Below are 25,338 nucleotides of genomic sequence, written 5' to 3'. Positions count from 1 at the left end.
AGCTGTTTGCTCACCAAAGTGTGTCTCTTAGCTGCATCTCGGCTAGGAGAAGCTGCTCTGTGCTCTTGTCAGCTCTGAAACAAGGATCTCCAGACCTGCCAGACAGACCCAGGATAGTTATTTCATTAGCAAAAGGTTTAAGTCAGATGGTTGGTGACAGAATGTGCTATCTTCCTCTCTTCTCCTGCCTCCCTTTTCTTGTGCCCCCAAAAAGCTGCCTGAACTTCCTTTCACAGTGAAGCACTTAAAAGGGCTTGTGAGAAAGATGGAGAAAGACTTCTCAGCAGGGCCTGTTCTGACAGGACAAGAGATGACGGTTTTTAAACTGAAATTGGTTTAGGCTGGATATAAGGAAGACTTTTTTTACTATGAGGGTGGTGAGACACAGGAACAGGTTGTGCAGAGAAGCTGTGGATGCCCCATCCCTGGAGTGTTCAAGGCCAGGCCAGATGGGGCTTTGAGCAAACTGATCTAGTGGGAGATGTCCTTGCCTATGGCAGGGGGCTGGACTAGGTGGTCTTTAAAGGTCCCTTCCAACCCAAACCACTCTGTGGTTCTGAACTGGGGCTCACTACAAAGTGGGACCTAAAAAAGAAAGGCTGCATGTACCCCACTGGGAATTTTCCAGGCCCTCAGCACTACTGCCAGCCTCTGTGTCCCAACACCAACAACTATGCCAGCCTGTGACACAGGGCAGGGACTGAAATCTGTAGCTCTCAGGCCAGCCCCCCATGTCTGGGGTACTCTGACTTGCATGCTCCTTTTTCAGCTTCCCCAGGGATCGTTCTCAGGGACAGCAAATCCAGGGCATCACTCAGGGCAGTACTTGCTTCGTTTGTGCTGGGCCCCACATAGCTAGCACCCCAGTGCAGTTTTCAGTGTGGTCACCCCAGTCATGTACCTGCACACCAGGATGGGGGCTGCACCCAGCAAGAACCTGCGCAAATCCCAGCTTCGGGCTGGCTCCTCTACAGGTTGGTGCAATGCATGAGGGAGAATGATCAGCATCTTGTGTGTAGAAACCAATGCCTATCTCAAAAAGAAAAGGGATTTGTTGGTGTTTGATGCATCCGCAGTTGCATGCTGGAAAAACAGGGTATTTACCTAGCTTGCTCCTGTGGGATCTCTTCTTTTGGCATTGCTTTAGCCTGTGTTATTGCAAAGAAGCTATAAAAGTCAAGAGCATGTAATTATGCTGGGTTTTAAACAAATGTTGAGTCCAAGGCGCTGGAGCTTAGAGGATTTTATTTGAGTGGCACACTGCAGTTCCCTGCACTTAAACACCACTTTTTACCTGCAACGTAATAACAGCAGCTGTCTGGTGACCAGATGGCAAGCTGGATGCTTAGCAAATATGACATTTAATTTATTACAGGGAGCTACATTCCAGCAATTCTTGTAACTGCCAATAGCAACATGTATCTCACCTAAAGAAACATCGGAGTTTTGTGTTCTGTTTGGAGTTGTGTTGTGCTTTACTCCCACTTCTGGTAGCACCTTATTTCAGACACATGGAAACAGTAATTTCACTTGAAACAGTGGCTTCGAATATGCAGTCATCTGAAATGTCCAGGTCTGAAGGGCAGTACTTAATTGCAGTTCAGTTGCCAGGGTGTTTTTTTAAACCACAAACATAAATTCTGCAACTGCAACTGGACTACGTTTTAAACTTTGTAGAGTTTTTTAACTGAGATCTAACTACTGTAACTCGTGATCCAAACTTGTATCACACCATCTGTGTAGCACTTTCTTCCACTTCAAACATTTCAACGCCACATGTGCATTTCCTGGCACAGAATCAGGATTTTGCAGGACTGTGAGGTCTCTGGGTGCTGCTGGAAGCTGGGTCATTGCTGCCCATCCCCTTGGATGAGCAATTTGCCTCAGGGGAGGCCTCGGGAGTTGTCGGCTCACCCTAAATGTCACTGGAGCTTGGCACAGCCCTGAGTAGCTGGTTGGGCTGGTGGTTTCTGGCTTTAGCCCCCTGCAAAGAGCAGGCAGTGCTGATCCGCCTGCATGTCTGCCGATGGTTACGGTGCCTGCGAGCCCTGTTTCAAGGCAGTAGCATGCAGAAGCCCATAGTACTCACTCAGGGGCTTACAGCCTCTTTTTAGTAAATCACCTGTATTAATTTGGAGCAAAGCTGTATCCGCTCCAGTTTTCATTGAAAAGAAAGGTCAGTTTTTTTCCATTTCTTCTGCCCTCGTTTATCAGGAGTCATTCCTTAGATGCCTAGTTCAACTCTTGCGACAAAAATCCTCCCTCATCACGGTTTGCCATGATGTTGATCTTGAGGAGATTTATGATAGCACAGAAAGCACTGCCAGGCCTCTGGGTTCATTTCAAAGGTCCAGAGCTCAGGGCTGGTGGAGAAATCAGAGATGCTGAAATGGCTCTGGGAGATGCCTTTCATCTTTCTTCTGTAGTCGAGCAGCTCTGGGCTTCCCTTTGTGGTGGTGGGACTGGGGTGGTGGAGAGCTTTGGGAGAGCAATCTGTGCTCAGAGGGTGGGACTGTGGCTGTGGTCACCCAAGCTGGATGCCACCACAGCGGTGGGAGCCAGAAGAGGTAATGTCACATGCTATGTGTGGCACTTGACAGGTCTGCTGGTGGGTCGGGTCACCTAGGCAGGGACTTGGCAGGTCTCTGCTCTTCTTTGCTACCTATGACTGATGCTGCAAAACCACAAGGTGTGGGTATCCTCTGCTTTGGATGCATCTGAGTCTTTCACACTCAAGCAGGCATGAGCTGGAGGATCAACAGCTCAAGGGTGGGATTAGGAAGGAAAGGACAGAGGTTGAAGGCTGCATGGCACAGTACTGGTATCAGGAACACTACACTGATGCCCCAGGTTTGGCCTTAAAGGCTTTCTTCGTGGAAGTAAGCATGAGTTCATGGGTCAGCTCAGAGACTTTGCAAAGCTGAGCCCCATGCCGGAGCAGCCTGGTTGTAATCTGGCCTCATGCAAAGAAGAATCACCACCACTTTCAGCAGCCAGGAAAGCAATGACTTCTCTGCAAGGATCCAGGAGCCAAACAAAACAACTGAGCCCCTCCTCAGCAGGGAACAGAGGAAAAGGGCAGATTGCCTCCTGCCCTGGCATCCCCCAGGCACTCACTGCATCCTGCTCAGAAATCCACCCACAGGCTGGCACTGCTTTCAGAAGCACTTACTGTTCAACACCTAGGGCCAGGCTGTCCCCCATCATGGGATCCGTCCAGTAGTATGGGTGAAGGAGAAGCAGGAAGGAGGAGGAAACCTCAATACAGCCAACCCAGGTTTCCATCAAGCTTCAAGCATCTGCCAGTTTGAGGGGTCAGATTTGCAACACTGTGAAGGGGACAAGAAACTCCCCTATCAAGGAATAATTTCAGATCAGCTGCATGCAGAGGGGCCACCAAAGACTTTCCCCATGTTTAATTTAGTAAATTCATTTTTTTCACAGCAGCAGTTTATTTAGCATAGGCAGAAACCTTTAAATGCTGGCCTTATGTCATCAGTGTTTTAACAGAAAGGCTAGGGCCAAATTTTAGCCTGGATTATACAAGTGTGCTACATATCCAGAGTATTTCCACAGTTTTACAGGGTGTAACCCTTCAGCCACATTATTGCAAGGGAAATCAGAACTGGATTCACCAGCCAAACATAATCTGATCTAAGTAAACAAGATGCAGAAACAAACTTAGTTTCATGCTCAGACAGGAATGCCAATTTTATTAGTATGCATAAAAGGCTGTCTTCCCTCCCATGGTTCAGATCATATTAATTTTTCTTCTTTTACACCCTAATCTTAAAATTATCCTTGGCCTGAGATCACTGTTAAGGGCTCATCAACAAGGGGCCCTCAGCAGATGTTAATTCTTTAACTGTGAGCGAGAGTGACTGTCCACTCTGCAATGCAATTATCTCATTCACTTTACATTCCCATCTGTGGTCAATTCAGATTAGCTCGCCTGAGTGTCCCCATTTAGACAAGCTCCAGGATAAAAGGACTTACTGAAGCAGAGTCTCCTTGACAAGATTTTAGTAAATTACTAACTTATTTGAGTGTTCATCTATTCAGAATACTGCTAATAAATCACTTGGAGACCTCAGCTATTGTTGCTGCTTGCTGCTAATAGGAGAGGCGTATTTGCAGTTTGACTATATTCCAGCAACAAATTCTAACGTGCTTTTAACTTTTGAAACATCACATACCACTGGTTTACTGTAGGGTGTGTGTCTTACTGAGCATTTTATTGATCTCTTGTGCCTTCTGTAGCAGAAAAACCTTCAAATGTTTTGCCTTGCGCTGTTACTGCATGCAGCCTACCTCTGTTCCTTAAGGATTTGGACACCAGTCCTACTGATTCTACCTGAAATGAGCTGTGTAGAGAAGTAAATTGTGTCCTGCTACTCAAAACTTTGGCCCTGATACACAGTGAGAGGAACTGCAACACTTGCTGACACAAACAGGAGTTAAAGATGCTTGGTATTCTTTATTTTGGAGCCCTAATTTTGGGTTGTAGAAACACTCTGTTGCAGCCTAGAAGCTTTTACCCATTTTTTTGCCTGTCTTTTAGGCCTGAATAAGCTTGGGTTTTAAGCTTATCATTGTTGTCCTGAAATGAAGCTACATCTTCAATGCTCTCATCTCATGGGTCATGAGAGATTTGAGTTGTCACTTGCAGGACTTGGGACTCCACAAAGAACCTGGGCAAATGCAAGAATAACCTCAAAGCAGCCTGGGACATCAGCCCATTACAAGGCTGAAAATGGCTTTTTTAATCATCCTGTGCCACTGATGTCTGCACAGACAGAAAACAAAGGCCCAATTTGATGAGAAGGAAAGAGGGATCCTGGCTGGTGTTCAGCAGTGCTCAGGACACGTGAGGACATGGGTAGGGAAATATGTTTTCACGTCCCATCTCTACACTTTGTAGAAGTGCTTTTTGTAGGACAAAAACCCCAACCTTTAACAGCATCTTCCTTATCATTCTGTCTTTGGAAAAGCAGGAATAGTTGAGCTCTGCACAGAAATGCCACGTGCAAAGGAGAGTCTGTTCAGCTAGGGGCCAGGGGTGATGGGGGTGACGGCCAGCCCCAGCCCAGCTCTTTGCATTATATCAGTGAGTTTAGCAAGACATGGGGGCATTATTTCATAAGCACAAGAATAATGATGATTTCTAGGGGAACAGGTAATGAGACAAAGTAAACAAAGTCAGGCTGCAGTCAATGAAATTATGTAGGAACCTAGAAATCCCAGGCTGCGGCAGCTGCCTATTCAGTGCAGGGTGGCTGGGGAGGGTTTGTGAGAGTCAAGCAGGACGTGTGCCTGCCACCCAGCGTGGCACGGGGCTCCCTGCTCACGGCAGCAATCGCAGCGACAGCACACCAGCAGGATGCTGTCCCCCACCAGCTGACGGCTGTGGGGAGGTGTATCTCTTGGCTTGGCCCCCAGGCTTTCCCTCCTGGCAGGGAAGCCCGTCTTCCCAAGCCCTGCGTAGGGTTTCCACTGCCTTTAGCATAGCGGGCCAGAGGGTGGGAACCTTTAAATAAGGGGGCAGCAAAAAGAGGATTCGGGGAAAAAGGTGAAACCTGAACTTAGGTTTTACCTGTGCTTGGGAGGACAGGAGCTGAGAGCAGCTCTGGGTACATGTGGAGACAAACCTTTGGTCTCCAGAGAATATTACCATAAAAGATACTTTCTCTCTAGAGTTCAGGCACCGTCAGGGCTGAGCGACACAACTGCTGTTTTCTGGGCACTGGCACTTGCTTTTTAAGCTTTCCATACATGGAGTACCAGGAATGAGACCGCCAGATCTCTGGGTCAGGTTGTGACAGATACCTCCCCCTCTCTCATGGGCAGTCCTGGAGGAATGAGTTGTCCTTTTGCCAGACCTCCCAGGTGTTCTGCATCTCTGGAGCACCAGCATGGTCGAGGAGTGAGATGCTCCTCCAACCTGCCCGGTGAGCGTCTGCATAATTCTCCCCATTGCAGCTAGTGCACAGGAAGGTCTCATCGTCTCCTTTTCTCTCTGGCGTTCCCAGTGCTTTTGGCACTTGGAGGTTGGCCCTCCGCTTGGCCAGCTCTTGAATTGCAGCCGCCTCTGGGATGGAGCACAGCCAGTGTTTAACAGTGCGTATCGGCAGTCCCCCGTTTAGAACGGCAAGTTTCTAACAACTGCGGATCAGGGCTTCTGGATCAGCCTCCAATTATGGCTAAAACAAATTATTCCTCGGAGGGAGCTTGACCAGTCTGTGAAAAGGGGTATATTGTAGGCTGCCAACAGCAGGAGGGAATGGGTCCCAGGGCTGCAGGAGACCCTTTCCAAACTTCTTATGTAGGAAGTGAAGAGCACTGTACCCACATGAAACGAGGAATTTGGGTAGGCAGAATTTAATTCTCTAAACTGGCATCTGGCCTCGTTAGCAGGGCTATTGCTTCCCTTGAGAAAAGTGCCACAGGATTTTAGCAGTGCAGCCAGAGTCTCTCTTCAGGCACTGCACCCCACTGCTTCATTTCACAGTTCATTTTTGTCATGGAGAGAGGACTGGCTTACTTATTCAGCTCCAGTTCACTGGCTGGAAAGTGGGGCTGCCATGTTTCTCTTTGGGAATCCTGGATACAACTGGTTACAGGGGAAGCGTGTAACCTAAAGCAGTGAATTGACACATCTCAGAAGTTTTGGATCAAAAGCTCATGGGGACTTAATCTGAGATTAATCATCACACACAATGGGCGTTGGCATGAGATATCCGGTCTACCACTGTTCAAAATCCTACGCAAATTGAAGTCCTCAGATTCTCCCTGGGCAACATTTCCAGGAAGAAAAGAAGTTAATGTCCAAAAACAAACTTACTAGACACATGCCATGACTCTCTATCACCAGTCTCCCCACAGCATCCCTCATTGCTGTGGTCAAAATCTATAGCCATGAGTTGAAAGATGGGTGCCATTTCTCATGACCCTTTTGACAGTGCATATTTGCATGTATTTCAGACAGGTGTTCTTTTTCCTAAAATTAAGTGTAGGTCACGGTAACTGGATGGTTTAAGCAGCCGGTTCTATAGACACAAAGCCTTTTCACTATAGAGAAGAGCAACTGAAAAAGATTCATGAAATCAGGTTACTCTGAGGCTGAAAGAAATCCCCTTGATCCTTAGTACTATTGCAGTTACTGAAACACTAACCTGCTGCTTTGCAGGCTTTTGCAGTGGTGCGTCGCACTCAGAAGCTGTTAAAGGGGTTATTCTGCAGTTCTGGGGAGTGAGCCAGCTTTTCTCACAGCCCTGCCTGTGAACAAACAAGTCCAGTTCTTTGTTTGGCTCTTTGGAGGTAGCTCCAGGTTTTCTTGGTCTTCCATATGCACAACAGGTACTGCTGGCAGGCCAAGGCTGAGAACATAAATCTTTGTGGGGATAGGGAAAGGAGGGGAATTGCTGGAGGGAAGAGTATTTAAATACCATCTTTCTTACTGGCGGGTCAAAGGACTTTTTCATATGATCAACTGAAATATGCTGTTTCATTTTCCTATGCAGGATAGTGTAGCCTTGGAAACGGTGATTCTGAAGCTGAGAAAAAACCAAAATTATTTTCCTTGATAGTGCATAGCTGATGATATCATGCATCTGGAGGGTTTTGTGAGCCAAGAAACTGAGTGTTTCTATCTGATGAGTGAAAGTAGTGATTAGGCAAAATAAACCCATTGTGGAATAAACTGTCAATTCTTGGAGAAGCACTGTTAACTGGAGGTGAAAAAATCCAAACCTTTTGGGTTGTTTTGAGCTGGAGAGAGATTTTTCTGGTAAGGCTGTTACTTCTGTGATCATTGTCTGCATGAAGACAGGTGTGACCTAGCAGTGTTTCATTTTTGTCTAAGGAAATTGTGTGGCAGGGTGTTGAAGGGAAGAGAAGATGACTCTCATCTGATTGATTATTGCTAGAGATGTCAAGGATCATGGAGAAATCCCAAGGTGCTTGCTTAGCTCTCCTTGTGCCTTTCACAGCCCCACACCAGCCAGCTGCTGCACCTGAGTAGGAGCTCTTCCCATACAGCTTCTCACTTTTGAGAATGGCAGAAGAATGCCTTGAATTTCCAAAAAGATAAAAATTGCCTTGGTATAAATTAATTTGGCAAGGCCCCCACAAGGGCCGGTTAATTGAAATACCTGGATTCTCCTCCTGAAGTCTTTGTAGGATTGCATCACTCTTGGATGGTGAGACAAGGGATCATTTGCCTTATGTGCTGTAAAAGATTGCAGAAGGGTTGTAGGCATGGGCCAAATGCTGTTCTTTTTCGAAATACATGAAACAGCCGTAACAGCTGCAGGAGTGCCATTTCTCCAGCATCTCAAGGACCTCAGGGGGTGCTGGTGGTAGTACACAGCGGGTTTCTGTCACCATTGCTTGGGTATATGGACAGAATGCTTCACACTGTGGCTTGAAAGACAGGCTCCACTACTCACTGTGCTCTTAGTGTTTCTGATGGTCACCTCTCTGCAATGGTAAGGCAGGTTTTGCAATCTCTGTTGCTGTTTCATCTTCACCCAGGTGTTGCTGAAGTGTACACCATGAATGTGCACATGCAGGCGTTGGTCAGAGCTCTCTGTGAGAAAAAGAGAGGCTCTTCTTCCCTGCAGTCCACTTGGTCTGAGAGGCAGAAAAACAAAATGTCTTAGAGGAGCTGGTGAGTGATACCTGCCCAGTTTAAGCCAATGAGCTTCCCACACCATGTGAATTATTTACAGCATCTGCCAAAAAGTCCTGTTTTAGCCTAGGATCATTGCAATGAACATAGCACAGAGATGCACATGGATTTCTCTCTTAAAAGCTCTTTTTCTTGGTGTGTTAATACATCAGATAAGTCTGTTTTGCCAATAGAGGGTACCAGCGTTGTGGCTCTAGCAGCCTTCTTCACAGGGGGAGGAGTCCACCAGGCTTGATTTTGTGAAGGGACAAGATTGTCTTCATAAAACTTTTAGGATCCTTTAAGATATATCTCCTGAATGTGGTTGAAGTTAGCCAGTGGTTTCAAAAGTTTTTAGGGTGGACTGACAGACAGACGCATAGATACACATGCAGTGCAATGGCACAAGGCCTGTTTCAGTAGGAAACTAATCTAAAAGACACGGGAAGGCTTTGCCAGCAAAACAGACCTCTGCAGACATAGCTCTCCCCTCCAGGAAGAGCCAAGGAGAGAGCTTGGCAGAAGTTGACCACACTGATGCAAAAAATCCCTGGAAACTAAAATACTGACCATGAGGGTAAACGCTAGCATGGAGTTGAGCCCTCAGTACTGAAACTGGGAGGCAAGAAAAACCTTTCTGCAGAGTATGTGTCTCTCTCAGGGGACGTATGTGGGCAGGGAATATGTTGGTTGTTGTAGGTACTAGGTCTGGTGGTTAGACCATGCACCTGATAGACAGGGTGCCTGAGTTGCTCCTGCACTGGCAGGGCTGAGGGAGCCCTGTTGAAGCAGGCAGCTCCTGTGTCTGAGGCTTCCCGCTGTAAAAAGGGCTTCCCAAACGTGTCAGGGCAGGAAGGACTGTCGCTGCTCCCCATGGGTACCAAATAGGATTTATTGCTCTGGGGTGTGTCTTGCCACTTGGCACAGCAAACCTTGAATAAGCCATCCTCACACGTGCAATAAGACAGTCTCACCTCAGTCTTTCTTGCACATGCTGTTGGGTGATAAGCGTAATTGCTCTTTCCTGGGAAGGCACAGGGGAACGAGCACAGAGCAATCTCAGCCCCAAGGTTCCCTGCATCACCTCAGGGTGACCGAGCAGGGCTGTGCGAAGGAAGTGTGAGCACATCCTCTCTGAAGTGGAAGCACCTGGCTGGCACTGGATTTCTGCAGCTAAATTTACATCCAACTCCATCTGCAGGTGAAAAAAAGAAAAGTGCAATCAGGCTGTTGTGGTGATGATGGGTTTATTGCTCCTAATGCAGTTTCGTGGGTGGAAGCTGAAAGCAGACACTGTTGCAGGTTGATGTTATAGACTGACCCAGTGAGCACATAGGTGTTGCATCATTATTACTGTTTTTTCAATTACTCATTCCTACAAATCAGCTTTATTGCCCGCTGTGAGCTTTCCGTAATGCTTACCAAGAGAAATTATTACTTTTAACTTTTACCTCTATTGAGAAGGAAAGCTTAATTGGCCCAATAAAATTTCCCAGCTAAGCTTCTCTGAACAAGTCCAGCCAAGGCTGAAGGCAGTTGCCACTTTTGGGTATTCCCAATGGGAGAGGGTCTAGGCCGTTGGACAGGCTGGGCTGGCAGTGGAGGGAGGCACGGGGGGACAGGGTGCAGACACGCAGTGGCTGGGGGTGGCAGAGGTACCGAGCAGCAGATATAGCACAGAGCAGCTTAGCTTGTGCTGTGGCTGTGTGCAGCTGCGAGCAACAGCCAGAACCCGTGGGCACAAGATGTGAGGCAATGCCAGGCACACAGCTGGAAATCCTGGAGCCCGGAGGTGGGAGACAAGGGCTCTCTTCGCCTTAGCTCCAGCACCAGGCAGGCAGTGCCTCACCTCGGCTGTTGCTGGGCTCGAGGGAAGCTTTTTGGGAGGCAAAGGGATGAAGTCCTGGATGTGCTGGCAGAGCTCCACCACTGCCTTTACTGCCTACATTTTCAGAGCCTTGTCCAGGCATTAAATCAGGGGTCCTCAAACTACGGCCCGCGGGCCGGGTACGGCCCCCCAGGGTCCTCAATCTGGCCCCCGGTATTTACAGACCCCCCCGCCCCCCCCTGCCGGGGGTTTGGGGGGGGAACCAAGCAGCCGCAGGTGACTGCCTGCCACTGCATCCGCGCGCCGGCCCCCTGGTTAAAACGTTTGAGGGCCCCTGCATTAAATAAACCAGATAGCTTCCATGCTGTGGAGTTTCAACGGGGCCCCATAATACAGGCCAGTTAGCCACATTTATTTCACACCTGCATACCGAGAGACACTGCAGACTCCTAATGCAAAGCTGTTTCTGTTAAACGCTTCCCTAAACATCACATGTCCTTTTGTAAGGTGGTGCATGTCCCCCATTGCTTTTGCTATCTTATCTATTTGGAGAAGACAGCAAACCTTACATTCTTTTTATTCTTATGATTTTTTTACCCGTGTTCCTGTAAAATGCATTGAAAGGAATAAATCCTCCAGCAAAAATCAAACAAAGCCGTACTGAATTTATCAAATGCCCATGAGCCAAATAGGTGAATTACTATTGGTCATTATTGTAGAGTGCTTGTAGATGTGTTTTCATGCATCCAGGATGGATGATATAGGGTAGAGTCGACCAGTCTCTCTTGGAAAGAAACCACAGATCACTTCATGCAGTGTTACCACCTTGGTTTTCATTTATAACCAAATAAAAATGTGGTTATGTTTTTAATATTTATTGCTTTTATTTCTGCTGTATGTCTGTTTGTTGACTTGTTTCCAACAGCAAACCTTGAATAAGCCATCCTCACATGTACAATAAGACAGTCTCACCTCAGTCTTTCTTGCACATGCTGTTGGGTGATAAGCGTAATTGCTCTTTCCTGGGAAGGCACAGGGGAATGAGCACAGAGCAATCTCAGCCCCAAGGTTCCCTGCATCACCTCAGGGTGACCGAGCAGGGCTGTGCGAAGGAAGTGTGAGCACATCCTCTCTGAAGTGGGAGCTCCTTCCTGACTTCTTGAGTCTTCCATCCATTTATACCCTCTGTTTGTAATTTACTGGTGGTGTCATTTTGTGAACGTGTCCTGGTGTCTTCCAGGTTCAGGGGGAGAAACTTTGGCTGAGGCTGGGCTCCTGGCTGGAGGTGGGAGTGTGGCACCTCTCACCAGGCACAGGGACCCAGGGAAGGGGCATATGTGGGGGCTGCAGGTCCCTGTCGATGGCCTCTGCAGTTGTGCCTATTTCTGGAGGTCTGTGAGGAAGAAGCTTTTTGTGGATCATGAGTGTGTCTTCAATGTCATGGGCATTTGCGTCCCAAAGGGCCCCATTTTATTGCTGTGGACACTTGTATCTTGACAAAGGTCCGGGCCCTTGTAGCTGCAGTGGGTGGTGCGTCCATGACTCATCGAGAAGGCTGTGCTGGTGGCAAATCTTTCATTGGTTTTGTTGACTTCCTCAGGCAACTTTGACTTCAGAGCCTGTTTTGTTGCTCTCAGCATCATTCATTAGCATTTTCCTTCCCACTGTGGAGATATATATAAAGATGTCCTTTCATTGCCTCTCACATGTAAACATACTAGGGTACTTCTTGTGAAGGGACTTTTATGTATTTATAGATCGAGGTCACTGCAGTGCAAGCAGCTAATCGAGTGCGCCGTGTTCATGGCTGCTGCTTTGTATGCAGGGCTACATTACTGCATCCGTGAATGGCAAGTAGCTAAGGCTTCTTGTGCCACTAAGACAAAAAAGTGTGAAGTAATCAAGAGAGCAAGAGTTGCTCATGACAGCCCGTAAGGAAATGGAAACGCTGTGGAAATTTGTTAGAGGGTGTCTGTGTAATGATGTGCCCAAACTGCAGACAGCCGGAGCGGTCTGGCTGAAGAGTGACATATTTTTACTTCATGGCATATGCAAGGTGCTGCAGGGCAGCTTCTCCACTCCCACTCCACTGGGAGTGGAATGGGCTCCCTCCTGCCACCAGTGGGAATCCCACCAGGAGGTTCAGTTGAACCCGACCCTCTCAAGGCATCGCAATGACCTTTGTCCCTCAGGGATTGCACTCTACAGTTTCCATTTGGCTGTGTAGAGAGACTTCCCCCCACCGAAAACAATCCTTGTGCAACTTCTAAATCACTCCTCTATGGATGTTGCTTCACACAAAGTCCGCTTTTATAGGACATGGGATCCAACAACATAATTCCATGCGATGTGGAGGGAACATTACCCCAGATACTAGAATATTTTTTTTGAAGACAGAGGTTCTTTTTATTTGCCTCCTGGTTTGTGACATTTGCTGAGCAGATATGAGATATTGCCAGATACTTAGTTTTCAATGGAAGCTGAGGTAAAGATTTGGTTCCTGGGGCTGTGTTTAGGAAGAATCCCAAGTATCATAAAAATTATGGTGAGCTAGCAACACTGGGGATGAAAATATCTTAGGATCTTTTATAAGATATATTATGGCATGCCTAGCAGAGAAGTGCTGTGAGGTTTCAGTTTGTTTATTCCTACTTGTTCTACAAAATAGAAAACTTGGATTAGTGCATGCACTAAAAAGCTGCTGAGGTAAACATCCAAGCCTCCCACGCTGTGCTATCATATGTGGTGCTGACTACTGGGGAAAGTCACATTGTCTGCCGACCACTGTAATACTGGGTTTTGACACGTTGTTCGTAAGACATGTATAGAGGGACAGGCATGAGTGGGGAAGCAGGAGGTCTGGTCACTGTGGGGTGCTTTCTGGTGAGGCTTGCTGCGTGCAGGTGGCCACATTGTGCTGCCACTGCTCCACCACCAAGGGGATGTGTTCTCTTGCATGTGGTGGAGCTTTCTTCTGGCAGAGGCCTCACTCTGTGAAAACAAGGACAACATCATCTATCAAAAAAAGATGTTCTTCTATGCCTTACTGAGCTATTTTTACAACATGGCTTTTTGGCAGGACCCTTGGGCGCAGCTTCTTCCAGCGTTTTTGGGACAGTAAGAGTAATGGGCTTGATGGCTCTGCAGACAGAGGCTTCTCTGGAGGGTGGGAGGGAACTGCCATCCCCCCGTTGTGTCTGGCAGAGGGGCTGCCCCAACAGCTGAAAAGCTGACGTGACATGTGCCTACATCAGCCAAGACCACAACCGTGGTGGTGGAGCTGCTGCAGAGAGCTTCTCTCCCTGCAGGCTGAGCCTGGCACGCATGTTTTCTGGGTAGCTTTAGCAGGATAAACCCAGAGGGCCTTGGGAAGCTCTTGGGAAGAGGAAATGATGGCTGTGGATTGAGCACCTCACCACAAGCATTCCAGAGCAGCTGGGGATCGCTGGCCCAACAGAGTCAATCAGAGGAGCCAGCTGCCCCCGGCCATGCAGTGGGACTGAAGTCCTGCCCAGTGGCACCAGGGAGATGATGGATTTGCAGAACCCCATCATTGGATGCACATATATGTCAGCAACATGTTCTCAAATCCTGCCTACATTCTTCCCCTGCACTGTTAAAACTAAACAGTATTTTGGTTGAGGGGGCCTCCGACTGAGGTAGCTGGGGCCTGCGGGCTCCCCTGATCGACTCCGTTGGACCAGTGCTCCCCAGCTGCACTGGGATGCTCATGGCAGTGGGCCCAATCCACAGCCATCATTTCCTCTTCCTGAGAGCTAGGTGAGAAAATCTGGTCAAGTTTTCTGTGGAAACCATAGTTCATTCATGGACAGAATGCTACAGCCCCGAGCCTATCCTATCGGTGGGAGAATTGCACGGAAGAGTACAAGGAGAGATAAAAGCAGGAAATCTGGCACTTGCGTGTGTGTGTGTATGTGGGGCTGGGGTGCTGGACAGCACAGGAGCGTGGACCCATAACAGCTGTATGAGGGTGGTGTGGCCCCAGTGATGTGCTGACTCCTGAGATGGGATGGGATAAATCAGCAAGGTTAATAACTGAACAGGGAAATCGTGCTGGGAAGCACACGCTTGACCTTATTATGCAGTCTCTGGGGGCTCCAGCTCAATCTGCTGGGGCAGAGCAGAGAATTGCTGCTTGTCTGGTGTCCTACATGTTATAATGACTGGTTTGTATTTTATTAAAGCAGGGTTACTAGCGTCTGGGATGGAGGGATGAGGGTGTTTACTGTCTTGGCAGCACTGAGACCAGGCTCACCATGCTACATTGCAGTGCTGCAGGGTGCAGCGCAGCTCTGAAACTGGGACTGGGCATCACCAGAGTGATACAGGGCAGCCAGGGGGGGAGCGGCTGGGAGCCCACAGCCCCTGGGAATTACAGGCAGGGCTCATGTTTAGCATCACTGTTTTCAAGTAGCCATAAAAAGAAATGTTTGTAATATTTTAGGGCCTGAACAGGAATACTGGCTCCATTGAAATCAGCAGCATAACTCCCCCTGAATTCCACACAAACAAGATTTAACTCTCTCAACATGAAGGTGCTCAGGGTTATTGACTTCCTCGCTGCAATTGTCTTTGCTAAAACTACAAGCGTTAGTCACGTGCATTAAATGGAGATAGATAAACAAGAAAAACTGAAAATAATGAGAGGAAAGCCTGCAGCTGCATCTAGCGTAAATTCTTCCCATTTATGTATTTGCTTTGCTTTTTTCCATCTGAATCAGGAAAACAAAGAATTCTCTGAGATGTGATTTATGTAATAGCGAGAAACCCAAAATGCTAGTTTTTACAGAAAATTCTCAGCCCAGCATTTTCCATCATCTCCACTAAAAAGAAATAAATTCCTTTCCCAAGGAATTTTCTTTCCATATCTGAAAGCATCTCGTGTTCATAAAGCCACTAATGAGTAAATATGATCAGAATGACATTGATTTAAATTTTGGTGAATAACAAGCCTTGGGGAGAGGTGCAGGACCTGATAGTTGGGTTTGCTTGGGTTTCTGTTCATATCTTCTTGATGTTTTTATTTTAGGAAAGCAGGAAAAACTCTGTATGTTCCTGAAAGACAGGGGGGAAAAAAATACTTTTGAAATGTGTTACTCTATTAATATTCCTCATCAGACTCAACACTTCTACATAAGGGGCATACTGTTCACCAGCCTTGTCCTCTGACCACCTCTCCCAGTTAACCTTCTCCCTTATCTATGTCTTTCTGGCAGAAGATACTCAAATTTGTTTGGGAAGGAGAGTCTGCAGGATGGCGGTAGGGTGCTGCAGCCACGATGTGCTTGCCAGTGCACAGCACCCAGCACCAGCACACCCAAGCCTGGCTGTCACCGGCCGCTGGTCGCAACTGCATTTGGCAGGCTGACAGGATGTGCAAAAGTACACTGCCGCCATTCAGCTCCAAAATGAGCTCTAAATCTTCTTCCAGGCTGGGACAGAGCTTCCTCCAGCTGGATCCTGGCAGCTCTGGAGAGGAGCCAGGTCCTGGCCAGGAGTGGTGCCAGCAGTGGTGGGGCTGGCAGGGGCAGCAGCTGACAGGCAAAGCTCATGGGCAAGCAAGCTGGCAGCACTGGGGTCGTTATTTCCAGGATCTGTGAATCATGGTGGAATAAAAGGGAAGCCTTCATCAGCTGAAGCATAACAGCCACATCCTTCAGGAGAAGTGGATTTAAGGAGAAGAGGCTGTGATCCCATTAAGCGATGCCAGCAGCTCACACACTGCCTGCTGCCCCACACTCCACAGCATCTCCTGACAAAAAATGATGGTCGCCCTTCACTGCCGCACACATCCTGGCTCTGTAGGAGGCTGGCCAGCGTTTCAGGTGGTGTGGGTGATTATCAGTGGGGCAGCAGGGTGATTTGAGGAGGTTTTAAGCCACTGCTGGGAGCAGAGCATCCAGCCATTAGGCTGCAGCACGCCCTCAAACACTCATCAAGTGACTGATCAAATGTTGCTTGTAAATATTGTAGTTCATCAAGCCTTCAGTGGCTATCCAGTGAAGAGCTATTTAACTATTTAGAAAGTAACTTCACTGTAAGTTGAACGTACCAGTAACTAATATGCATCATAAATATGTCATTTTATGCCAATGGTAGTTATATAAAGTATATGCTGTTCCTGATGTCCCGCTGTAGGCAGTTAGACCAACAACTTTAAAATGAACCTCTTCAAGAAAATTGGTTATTTTTATCTAGTGCTCTCAATTTTCAGCTTGAGCCAATATTTACTTATTCAATCAAACTGAAGTTAAAATAAAGACTGACTGATAAGTATCCGTTTAAACTTCAGAACCCCCCCATTTTTCTTTCTTTCTTATCTTGGTTTCATCAACTATCAGCTTGCTGTCACTAATTGCCATACTTAATCACTTTTCTGCTTCGAAGCAGCCTGGGACTCACGGATGTCAAATATTTAGAAATCTGAGCTTATTTGCTAAAAAATGCACCCATTCTGGGGGACAGCAGGTTAATGAAGAGTGCCCCACCTAAGCATCGCCTGCCAGGACTGCCAGTCCCTGTGCTGGGCCACACCATGCACCAGCGGCACCAGCCTCTGCTTTAAGTTAATAGCAAAATGTCACTTGATGCCCATAGGGTCAGCACTTTGCTTAGGGACATAGGGGATCATGGGGGGAGGGGGGCTGTCACTTTCACACACTGGGGGTGGAAGTAGATTTGCTGCTCCTGCTGCTTGAGGAAGGGGAAGAGCACCATGAGAGACTGGTGCATGTTCCCAGGGGATGTTCCCATTGCCATCCCACCCCCCAGGCCACCATGGGGCTGGCTGACATCCTCCTTTCTGCTTCCCTTGCTGCATTTCTCTGCCCAGGTGATATACCGAGCCCTGTCACCACCTTATGCTGCGGAGGACCCATACAGCGCAGAAGCCCAGGCACAGCTGAAGATCACCAACCTGCGGGTGCGGCTGTTGGAGCGGCAAGGCTGCCCCTGCCTCCCACCCAGCCCAGACCCCCAGATCCCACAGCCCCTACCACCCCTGCACTACGCTGTCTACGACTTCATCGTGAAGGGCAGCTGCTTCTGCAATGGCCACGCTGACCACTGCATCCCTGTCGCTGGATTCAAGCCTGTCAAGGCAGCTGGCGTTTTCCACGTGGTATGTACATGTGCCCGACATCATCTGCACTGCAGGAAAGCAGAGTTTTAAGAATGGTAGGGATGGTATAGAGTATGGCATAGATCAAGAATGTGGTATTTGACACGTGATGCCCTGAATTCCAAGCACAGTGAGCACAAGTGATCTTTACAAAGGAGGTGGTCTCCATGTCAAGCTAAAGCGCTGGGCTTTCCTTGTGCTTTGGTGTGGGGTCCACCAGGACTCTCACACTTCAAGGGTGCTCCATGCTAATTTATTTAATGTGAATCCTTAAAAAACATTAAGATTGCTGTCTCCCTTCTTCCCCCAAATGCTAACTACCCAAATGCAATAAAACAATACCTAAAAGATAATAAATGCAGGACATTTTGATGACAAAGAAGGAGGAAACCTTCTCCAAAGGTACTAGGCATCTTGTGATTGCCGTTGCTTCTGGAGGGTCCTCAGACACAGGGTTGGGTCCTGAACCAAGGGGCCAGAGAGCTGGGTTTTGGCTCTCATTTTCAGGCTTTCAATTGTACTTTGCAATACCTTTCTCTAGATAAAAACCCTGTGCTTCGGTTTTGAGGGGACTTCCATCACAAGAGCTCTGAGCTCAAATCCCTTGTGATCCGCCAAGACTTAAACCCCAGTCCTCCCGTGTCCCAAAGTGACAGCCGCTTAACCTGCTGGGGAGGTGATAGGCACAACAGCGGCCAATGCGTTGGACACCTTGCTGTCCCCAGCATATCTTGTCCTTTCTGCCCATCTTGGCTGGCTTGAAAGTCCTGGCTTTGCTGGCAGACAAGCAGTAGGGAAAGCCAGGGCAATCAAACATACTGCGCTGAATAATGTTAGAAAGGGAAAGATCATAAAAAAAACATAAGGCAGTTACTTGAGGTAAAGAGGTCTGGCATCTGTCCAGCTCTTCAGGGAACTCTCATTTCACTTAAATTACCGTCTCAGATGTGAAGCAGACAGTATGTTTCCCTTCTAATAGAACTAGTCTTGCAATCTCTTGAAAATACACCCATTTGAAAGTGTGCAGCGCTATGATTGATAAGTCTGTTTCAAGTAGCACTGCTCCACTTTCCGCAGATGTTCCCTGAGCAAAAGTCTTTGAAAAAGAGCTGTTTGCTCAGGGTTATTTTGGTGGGATACAACTGCATGGGGGCATGTCCTAGAGCACCGCTGAGAGTTGTTACAGAGCCTGCAGCCAAATATGCTTCCACTACAGCTAAAACCATAGTGCACAGGTAACAGGCAGTGCTGTGAGAAGGAATCAAGTGCCAAAATCGCGCTGAAACCCAAAGCAAGAAACAGCAAAAAGCCCCTGCGCCATCCCCGAGGGGGCTGGAAAACGGTTATAAATGTGTGTGTGGCAAGAGTCCCAAAGGTGATGTTTCTGCAGTAAGGCTGACTCATTTTACTGTGCCTCACAGCTTATTCCATATGTTCCATAAGGGATGTGCTGATGTAGGGGTGACATAGCCCCATGGTTTGCGGGGAGGGTCAGGGAGTAGTAAGATGTTTATTCTCCCAGTACCACTTTTTCCATCACAGGATTGTGGCAGCTGGGACTGAGCCCAATCTGTGCCAGGCTTCTGCCTGGAGCAAGGCTGCTGCAATTTGGGGACTGCAGTGGCACCCCACCTGTGCATACCAGGATGGGGTTTGCCAGTGTGTTGCTTCAGGATGGGAAGAGAGGATTATTTCCACGATGTCAGCAAAACGTCCCGTGAAAAGGGATGAAAGATGGCAGGGTCTGTGGCTGCTTAGCTGAAACTTCTGAAAAGAAAGTAGGGTTTCAGAGAGGGAGCATTTTTGTGCATTTCACCTGAAAAAGTCATGTAAAAGGTAATTCTGAAGAACAGCAGTCATTCAAGTGTGAGATGGGGACTTCAGTCTTGTCTTTATGTAATTGTATATACATGGGGATTTAGCAGAAACTTCACTGTAAAACTGAGGATGACAAAAGCTGGGAAGCACATTACCATTTCACAATATGATTATAAAATCTGGCTCTGTCTTTATGCTTGTTTAGACCAGGGCACTCCTGAAGAATATATCCTAAGTTAGAGAGTTAACATCAAAATCTAAGCAAGTTTAAGATCCTTTAAAAAAAAAACCCAAACTTTTCCAAAAAACATATGTGCAAGTTTAACTCCCTGCTTGGTCTCAGCCCACAGGCAAAATCCTAACTGCAGGCTTTGGTGGAGTCCCTGCTTGGCCAGTGGAAGACTCAGATGTAATATAGTTGATTTTCTTTCGGGCTGTTCTGGGCAGTAAGCCGGGGTGTCCTGGCGGTGCTGGGCATAGCTGCCAGGTCTTGGGCAAGTCTCGCAAAGCAACCAGAAGCATTTCAGCCATCTTACCCAGAGAGGATCTGACAAAGCTATGCAGGGATGCTGGTAGCTGCTGCTCGGGCGGGTTTGATGTAGGGACCTGACCTGGGGGGCTGGGATGCTCCACTCAGCTTTTGACATTGGCCCAGCTTGCTGCCATGGGATGCCTCCCAGCAGATGCATTTTTTTCTCGAGGGCTGAGCTATCATGTTCTGAGAAGCTGACAGGTAAGGTAAATGTGGCTAAAAGGAGGCTAGAAGTCCATCTTGGCCATGAGATAATACTGACAGAGGACATCCTTGGGGTGTACAGGTGGGATGCAAACAGGGTGGCTTTGTGGACAAAGAGGGGCTCTTCCAGCCCAGAAGAAGCAGCTGTAGCTCCATTCACTGAGGTGGGATAACCTCCTTTGTGGTCCCTCTGAGTCAAGTGAAAGCAAAGGTGGACTTTACAGAATCCAAACTTTCACTGTGAGAAAAAATATTCCACATTAGTCGCAACAGCAAAAAGCAATCACCAGGGCCTGACAAGAGAAGAGGTTTGGTTTTGTGCCCTCACCACTGCCCAGCTGCAAAACTCTCCGTGATGCTCCTCTCCATGGCAGTTGCTGTGTAGGTATCACAAAGCAAATCTTGCTGGCAATTCCCCTGCCTGCCCTTTCTCCTAAAAGGAAAAGGAATTTATGTAGGAAAGCTCTGGGTTCGTTTGAGCATCAGAAATGCCATGTCAGCCTTTAGGTGAATTCTGAATATACAGATGGGGCTCCTGTAGTGGAGGGCGAAGACTACAGAGAAGACCTGCCTGTCTTCCAATGACAGCAAGGGCTGCTCCTCATGGGTAGTGTCATCCTGACTGTCTCTTGTTATACACTTCTGTGCAACAGACAGCTGTCAGGGTATACAGACACACTTCCTTCTCCTCCCAGCTTCTCCCAAATTTATTCAAAGGGTCACTACCCAAATCTCATCGACAACAGCCCCATGTGGGAAGAAATGTGCATGGACAAGTGCACCCCACACCATGCAAAGCAGTTGGATCAGTTTGTGAGCTGCGTTACATGGCGAGCTACCAGTGCAAGTAGAGACGTGGATTCACCTACACAAGAGATCCCTCCTGATCCTCAGTAGCTGTGGGAAGATTGATTTTTTGGCTGATCTGTGACATAGGAGCTTCTTGCCCCTTCCCAGTATCTCTTTGCATGGAGCTATTGCAGCGCATGCTTGGCCCCTTACCAACCCTCTAGCTTACCACTTAAAGCATCCCCATGGCCTGCTTGCAACTATGGCAGGGTTGTGAAAGACAAGATCACCCTGGAGATAAGTGGGATCTTGCAACTTAGGACTCCCAAGTGGGGAAAGCAAACCCAGAGATACTCCACCTGGGCTATGCAGTTCTGTCTCAAGGGCAGGAGTTTGTCCATCTTGGAGACTCCTTGGCCCTCCCTGACTGCAGAATCCTGCAACAGCTACGTGGTGTTCACAGTTGGCAGGAGTTATCAGTCTTAGAGGACTGTGTCCTGGCTGGGGCTTCCTGCTTTTTTCCTATAAGATGAGATCCCAGTATCAACTGATGACTTAATTATCTCATTGATAATCCAATATTATCAGCTATCTAATGTTTCCCACTCCGTCCTTTCTTTCCTCTCCAGCACTCCTGCTAGTGCAGCCCTATCTGCACATCTTTCACCTGCTGAACAGAGTGAGAACAAATGAAACTGTCTGGTTCTGTTCATCCTCTTGTTCTGTTTTTCCCCTCAATGACAGTTTTAATAGGGTGGTACAACAGCTATCTTTGCTCTGAAGAAAGAAAGTGGGAAATAAGAACTTAGAGATGAAGAAGCTTCAGTGAGCTTCAGACATGTGCTCAAGGTGGTTTGGTGTGGTGCTGCTTGCCATACTGAAATGCTCCTGCTGCAATTACACTTATACACCTCTTCAGTAGTGCAAGGTGCTGTGTCAGTGTAAGCCAAGGGCTTTTCCAGGAACTGTGCTTTATTTTCTAGGCTGAACAAACCAGTTCAGGATCCTGATTTCTGGAAGCTGCCCAACAATTAGGCACCAAACCCCAGATACACCTCACCTAATTTTAGGCACACATTTTGATATACCCAAGATAGCCAGCTGATCTCCCCGGGCTCCTTCTGTAGTTATGAAAGAGTGAGGGGATACAGTATCGTTGGGATCCTGAGTAAACTGAGCTACCGTACTAAAGCACTTCTGTATAGTCAGGCAGGGTGAATGTTCCTCCCTCTTCCCATGTGGCCAACCCAGTGGCTGTTATAAACTATTATCGTGCTACTGACATCAAAAGATGCTGAACATCTCCAGCAACACTGACAGAAGCCTATTGTTCAAGGAATTTTTAAAAACCCCACCAGACAGCCCCCACACCCTGGACAACAAGCTTTGTATTCTTTCACAAGAATGCGATAGGATATGAGAATTTTCTCATGCATAAATTTGGTTGTCTGGTGCTTTGGGAAAGAATACCTCCCCGCGTGCTGACAGCAGCCAGTAGGCATTGGTTCTAAAATTGGCACAGTGGCTCAAGCACAACAGTTTAAAAGTTATCGTTAGAGACTCAGTATGAATGCCATGATTTTCCTTTCAGCTGATATCATGCTCATTTTCCGTGAAAATAAAAAATAAAAATATAGAAAACACGATTATAGCAGTTCCAAGAAAGAAATTTTATTAAAAGCAGTTGCCCCTCCCAGCTATTTAGCTTATTTATGTTATCAGGTCTTCAGGACATTGATTTTCTTCTAGTGTGCATTTGTGTTGTACTCTATATAAATCAGTTCATAACAGGTGACTGAAAGTATTTTTCCCTCAGGGCAGCATTTCTTTCTCACTGCCCAACATTTTGGAACATGATAAATAGGGGGGAGTATTTTATAGAAACCGACTAAAGAAAAAGCCCTATGTATTTGCAATCTGAAAGGAAGTGCTGGAAGGTTATAATTCAGCAACAAAAGGCTCTGGAAGGAAGCATGCCCTAGCAACTGTCTTTCTATAGAGAAATCACTCGCTCGTTTATCTTGCAGAAGTCAACTTTTGTAACACTGTTTGCATTGTGCCCTCTAATGACTGACGTTGTGATGGGGCTGTCAAGCTAAGAAGGGAAACAGTGTGAAAGTGAACTGGGATGTAAAGACCCCATGACAAAATGAAAAATGCTATGAGAATGCTTTGCTGCTTAAATGAGTCAAGAGCCATGTGAATGCTTAAAGAGGTGAGACGTACTGGGAATTGTGTTTGTGTACTTAGCGATGCTCCAGAATGACCCAAGTGGGTACACCTTACAGTTAAATGTAAGTTGAGGTGAATTAAAAGGGAGGACAGTATGTCCTCTTTCCCTTGTTGATGTGTGGGGATCACATTCTGCCTTCGGAAAGGTGCTGAGGTGCTGGAGAAATCCCTGAGGCCAGGCTCATCATTTCCCTGCTCTACCCTGGGTCCCAGCAAAGCTGCTGGGCTGGTTTCTCAGCCCCAGCTCCCAGCCGCTCTGTAGCATGATGGGGAATTTACAAGGCACCACTGTTTCACATCTGGCCCTCCTGCAGCTCTCACAGGCATTAATTTTGCCTGGTGTAGACAGTCTGTTGGCTTTTTTTCACCTGCTGCCACTTCTCTTTTCCTTCTATTACCCCTTCTTCTTGTCCTGTTTTTCTCCTCTTTTCACCTGCCACAGTATTTCTTGACAAAAAGTACCTGTCTGCCTATAGGCTGCAAGAAAGGGCTTGCTAACATTCACCTTCTTTTGTTGCTTCCAATGCATAAAAATCTTTTCTGTCATGCTGGAATTGTGTAGAAGAAATAAGAGATTTTCTTCAATGGGATAAAGCTAGGATGGAGAGATTTTTTAAAGCAGAGGTGTTTTAGGGGGGTAATCATTATAATGCTATTGAAAGAGAGTAAGTACATCAGCCTGATGCAAGGTTTTTGAAGCACTTGGGTCTGACTTTCATTAAAATTCTGGGAAAAGGGGGGGGGGAAGTATTAACTAAGCTGTTGCACTAAGAAACAAGTTATTAAAGACCCTGTTTGCATCCCCTCACTCAGTCGAGACTGGCCATTTAGCTTGTCCATTAGTAGGTCTGCACCCCACTGCCTGGCTGAGAGGAGTCAGGGCCACCGTGAGACCCTGGGGGCCCTCAGAGGCAGAGTTTTCTCAAGGTCCAGCCCATTTCAGTAGCACCACTATAAAGGCTTGGCACTGCGGGAATTGGGAACCCTGCTGCCTTTTCCAAAGCTTGCTCCTGAAGACCAGAGCCTGGGTGGCTGCATTCGATGCAGAAGCAGGGCCAGACGGGCTGTCATGTCCTGAGCCTCTGTGGGTGCTCAGGCAGACGTGAATCCCACTGAGAATACAAGTCCCCAGCCCTGCAGCAAGCAAGGGCCCACAGGTTTGCAAGGCGTTCATAGCAGGCTGGGCTACTGGACGGCCATCCCAGCCCATGCCAAGGTGAGCGAAGGGGATACAGGATCGACAGTGCGATCTGGGCTTGGGAGGGAGCATCTGGTGAAGATCTGGAGCATGCGGTTGTGATAATTGCTGGAAGAAAGATAACTGCAAAGTAGTGCCCTTACAATAAGGACTGGGAACATGTGGTTCCTCCTGACCCAAGCTGCAACAGCACCCACCAAATCGGCTGGGGAGCCCAAACTTACGAACCTCTGTGCTGGTCTGTAGAGGAACAAAGGCAGTGGGCTGATCAGCATTGATAACATGCAGCTGTGGCCTTGCCTCAAAGGCAGCAGGTTGATTGGCATGGACGATGTGCAGCTGTAGCTCGTTCCTGCTAAGTGGTTAAATAGCACTGAGGATGGGGGGGAGGGTTGGGTGGAGGAGGAGTGGTGTGAGCTCTGGAGGAAGGTGAAGCAGCATGGACAGCGGAATCTGACCAACGGTAAAAGCCTTATTGCAGCTTACTACTTTGTGCTGCAGTGCTGGTCCTGTGCTTACCTTTATGCAGAAGTCAGAATCATGCTATTCTGTTATTTTTTTAACTTTTTCAGCCAGATGGTTTGTTTCTTTCACCCCAGGTGTATTGTACCTTTACAAGCTAGCAATACCAGGAGCATCATGCCCTGCTCTGCCTCAGGGTCTATCTAAACACCAGATGGCTTGATTTGCACCATTTCCACATTTGGCTCTTTAGCAGCGCTCTTTGCCACAGTATCTGAGAGCCCACAAGCCTGCTGTTCCTACAGCAGTTTAAGTTTATAAAACCTCTTTAGAGTTCACATACAGATTAATATTAATAAGTTGGCACACAGCTATTTAGTGGTTTACTTATTAGCTCTGCATGCCAAATTAATAGCTGCATGTCAAGTTCTTGGGATACCCATCCTCTTCTGTTTTATTTTCACCC

At 47.5% G+C, this 25,338-nt stretch overlaps 1 protein-coding gene across 7 annotated transcripts in view; it reads left to right on the top strand.

Annotated features, from left to right (window-relative positions):
- Nucleotides 1–25,338, top strand: part of NTN4 (netrin 4) — a 51,170-nt gene that overhangs the window by 5,456 nt on the left and 20,376 nt on the right. For 6 of the 7 annotated variants that reach the window (XM_055712382.1, XM_027815401.2, XM_027815398.2 and 3 more), the window contains one exon: nucleotides 17,350–17,637. The exons of the other annotated variant lie outside the window; for it this stretch is intronic. In XM_055712382.1, the coding sequence (XP_055568357.1) occupies nucleotides 17,350–17,637 (288 nt within the window). The remainder of the gene's footprint in view (nucleotides 1–17,349; nucleotides 17,638–25,338) is intronic. 7 annotated transcript variants of the gene reach the window in all.

Source organism: Falco cherrug, chromosome 5, assembly GCF_023634085.1.
Source record: "Falco cherrug isolate bFalChe1 chromosome 5, bFalChe1.pri, whole genome shotgun sequence".
Taxonomy (NCBI): Eukaryota; Metazoa; Chordata; class Aves; order Falconiformes; family Falconidae; genus Falco; species Falco cherrug.
The sequence above is the reverse complement of the archived record's forward strand: the minus strand, read 5'-3'. Positions and strand labels throughout refer to the sequence as shown.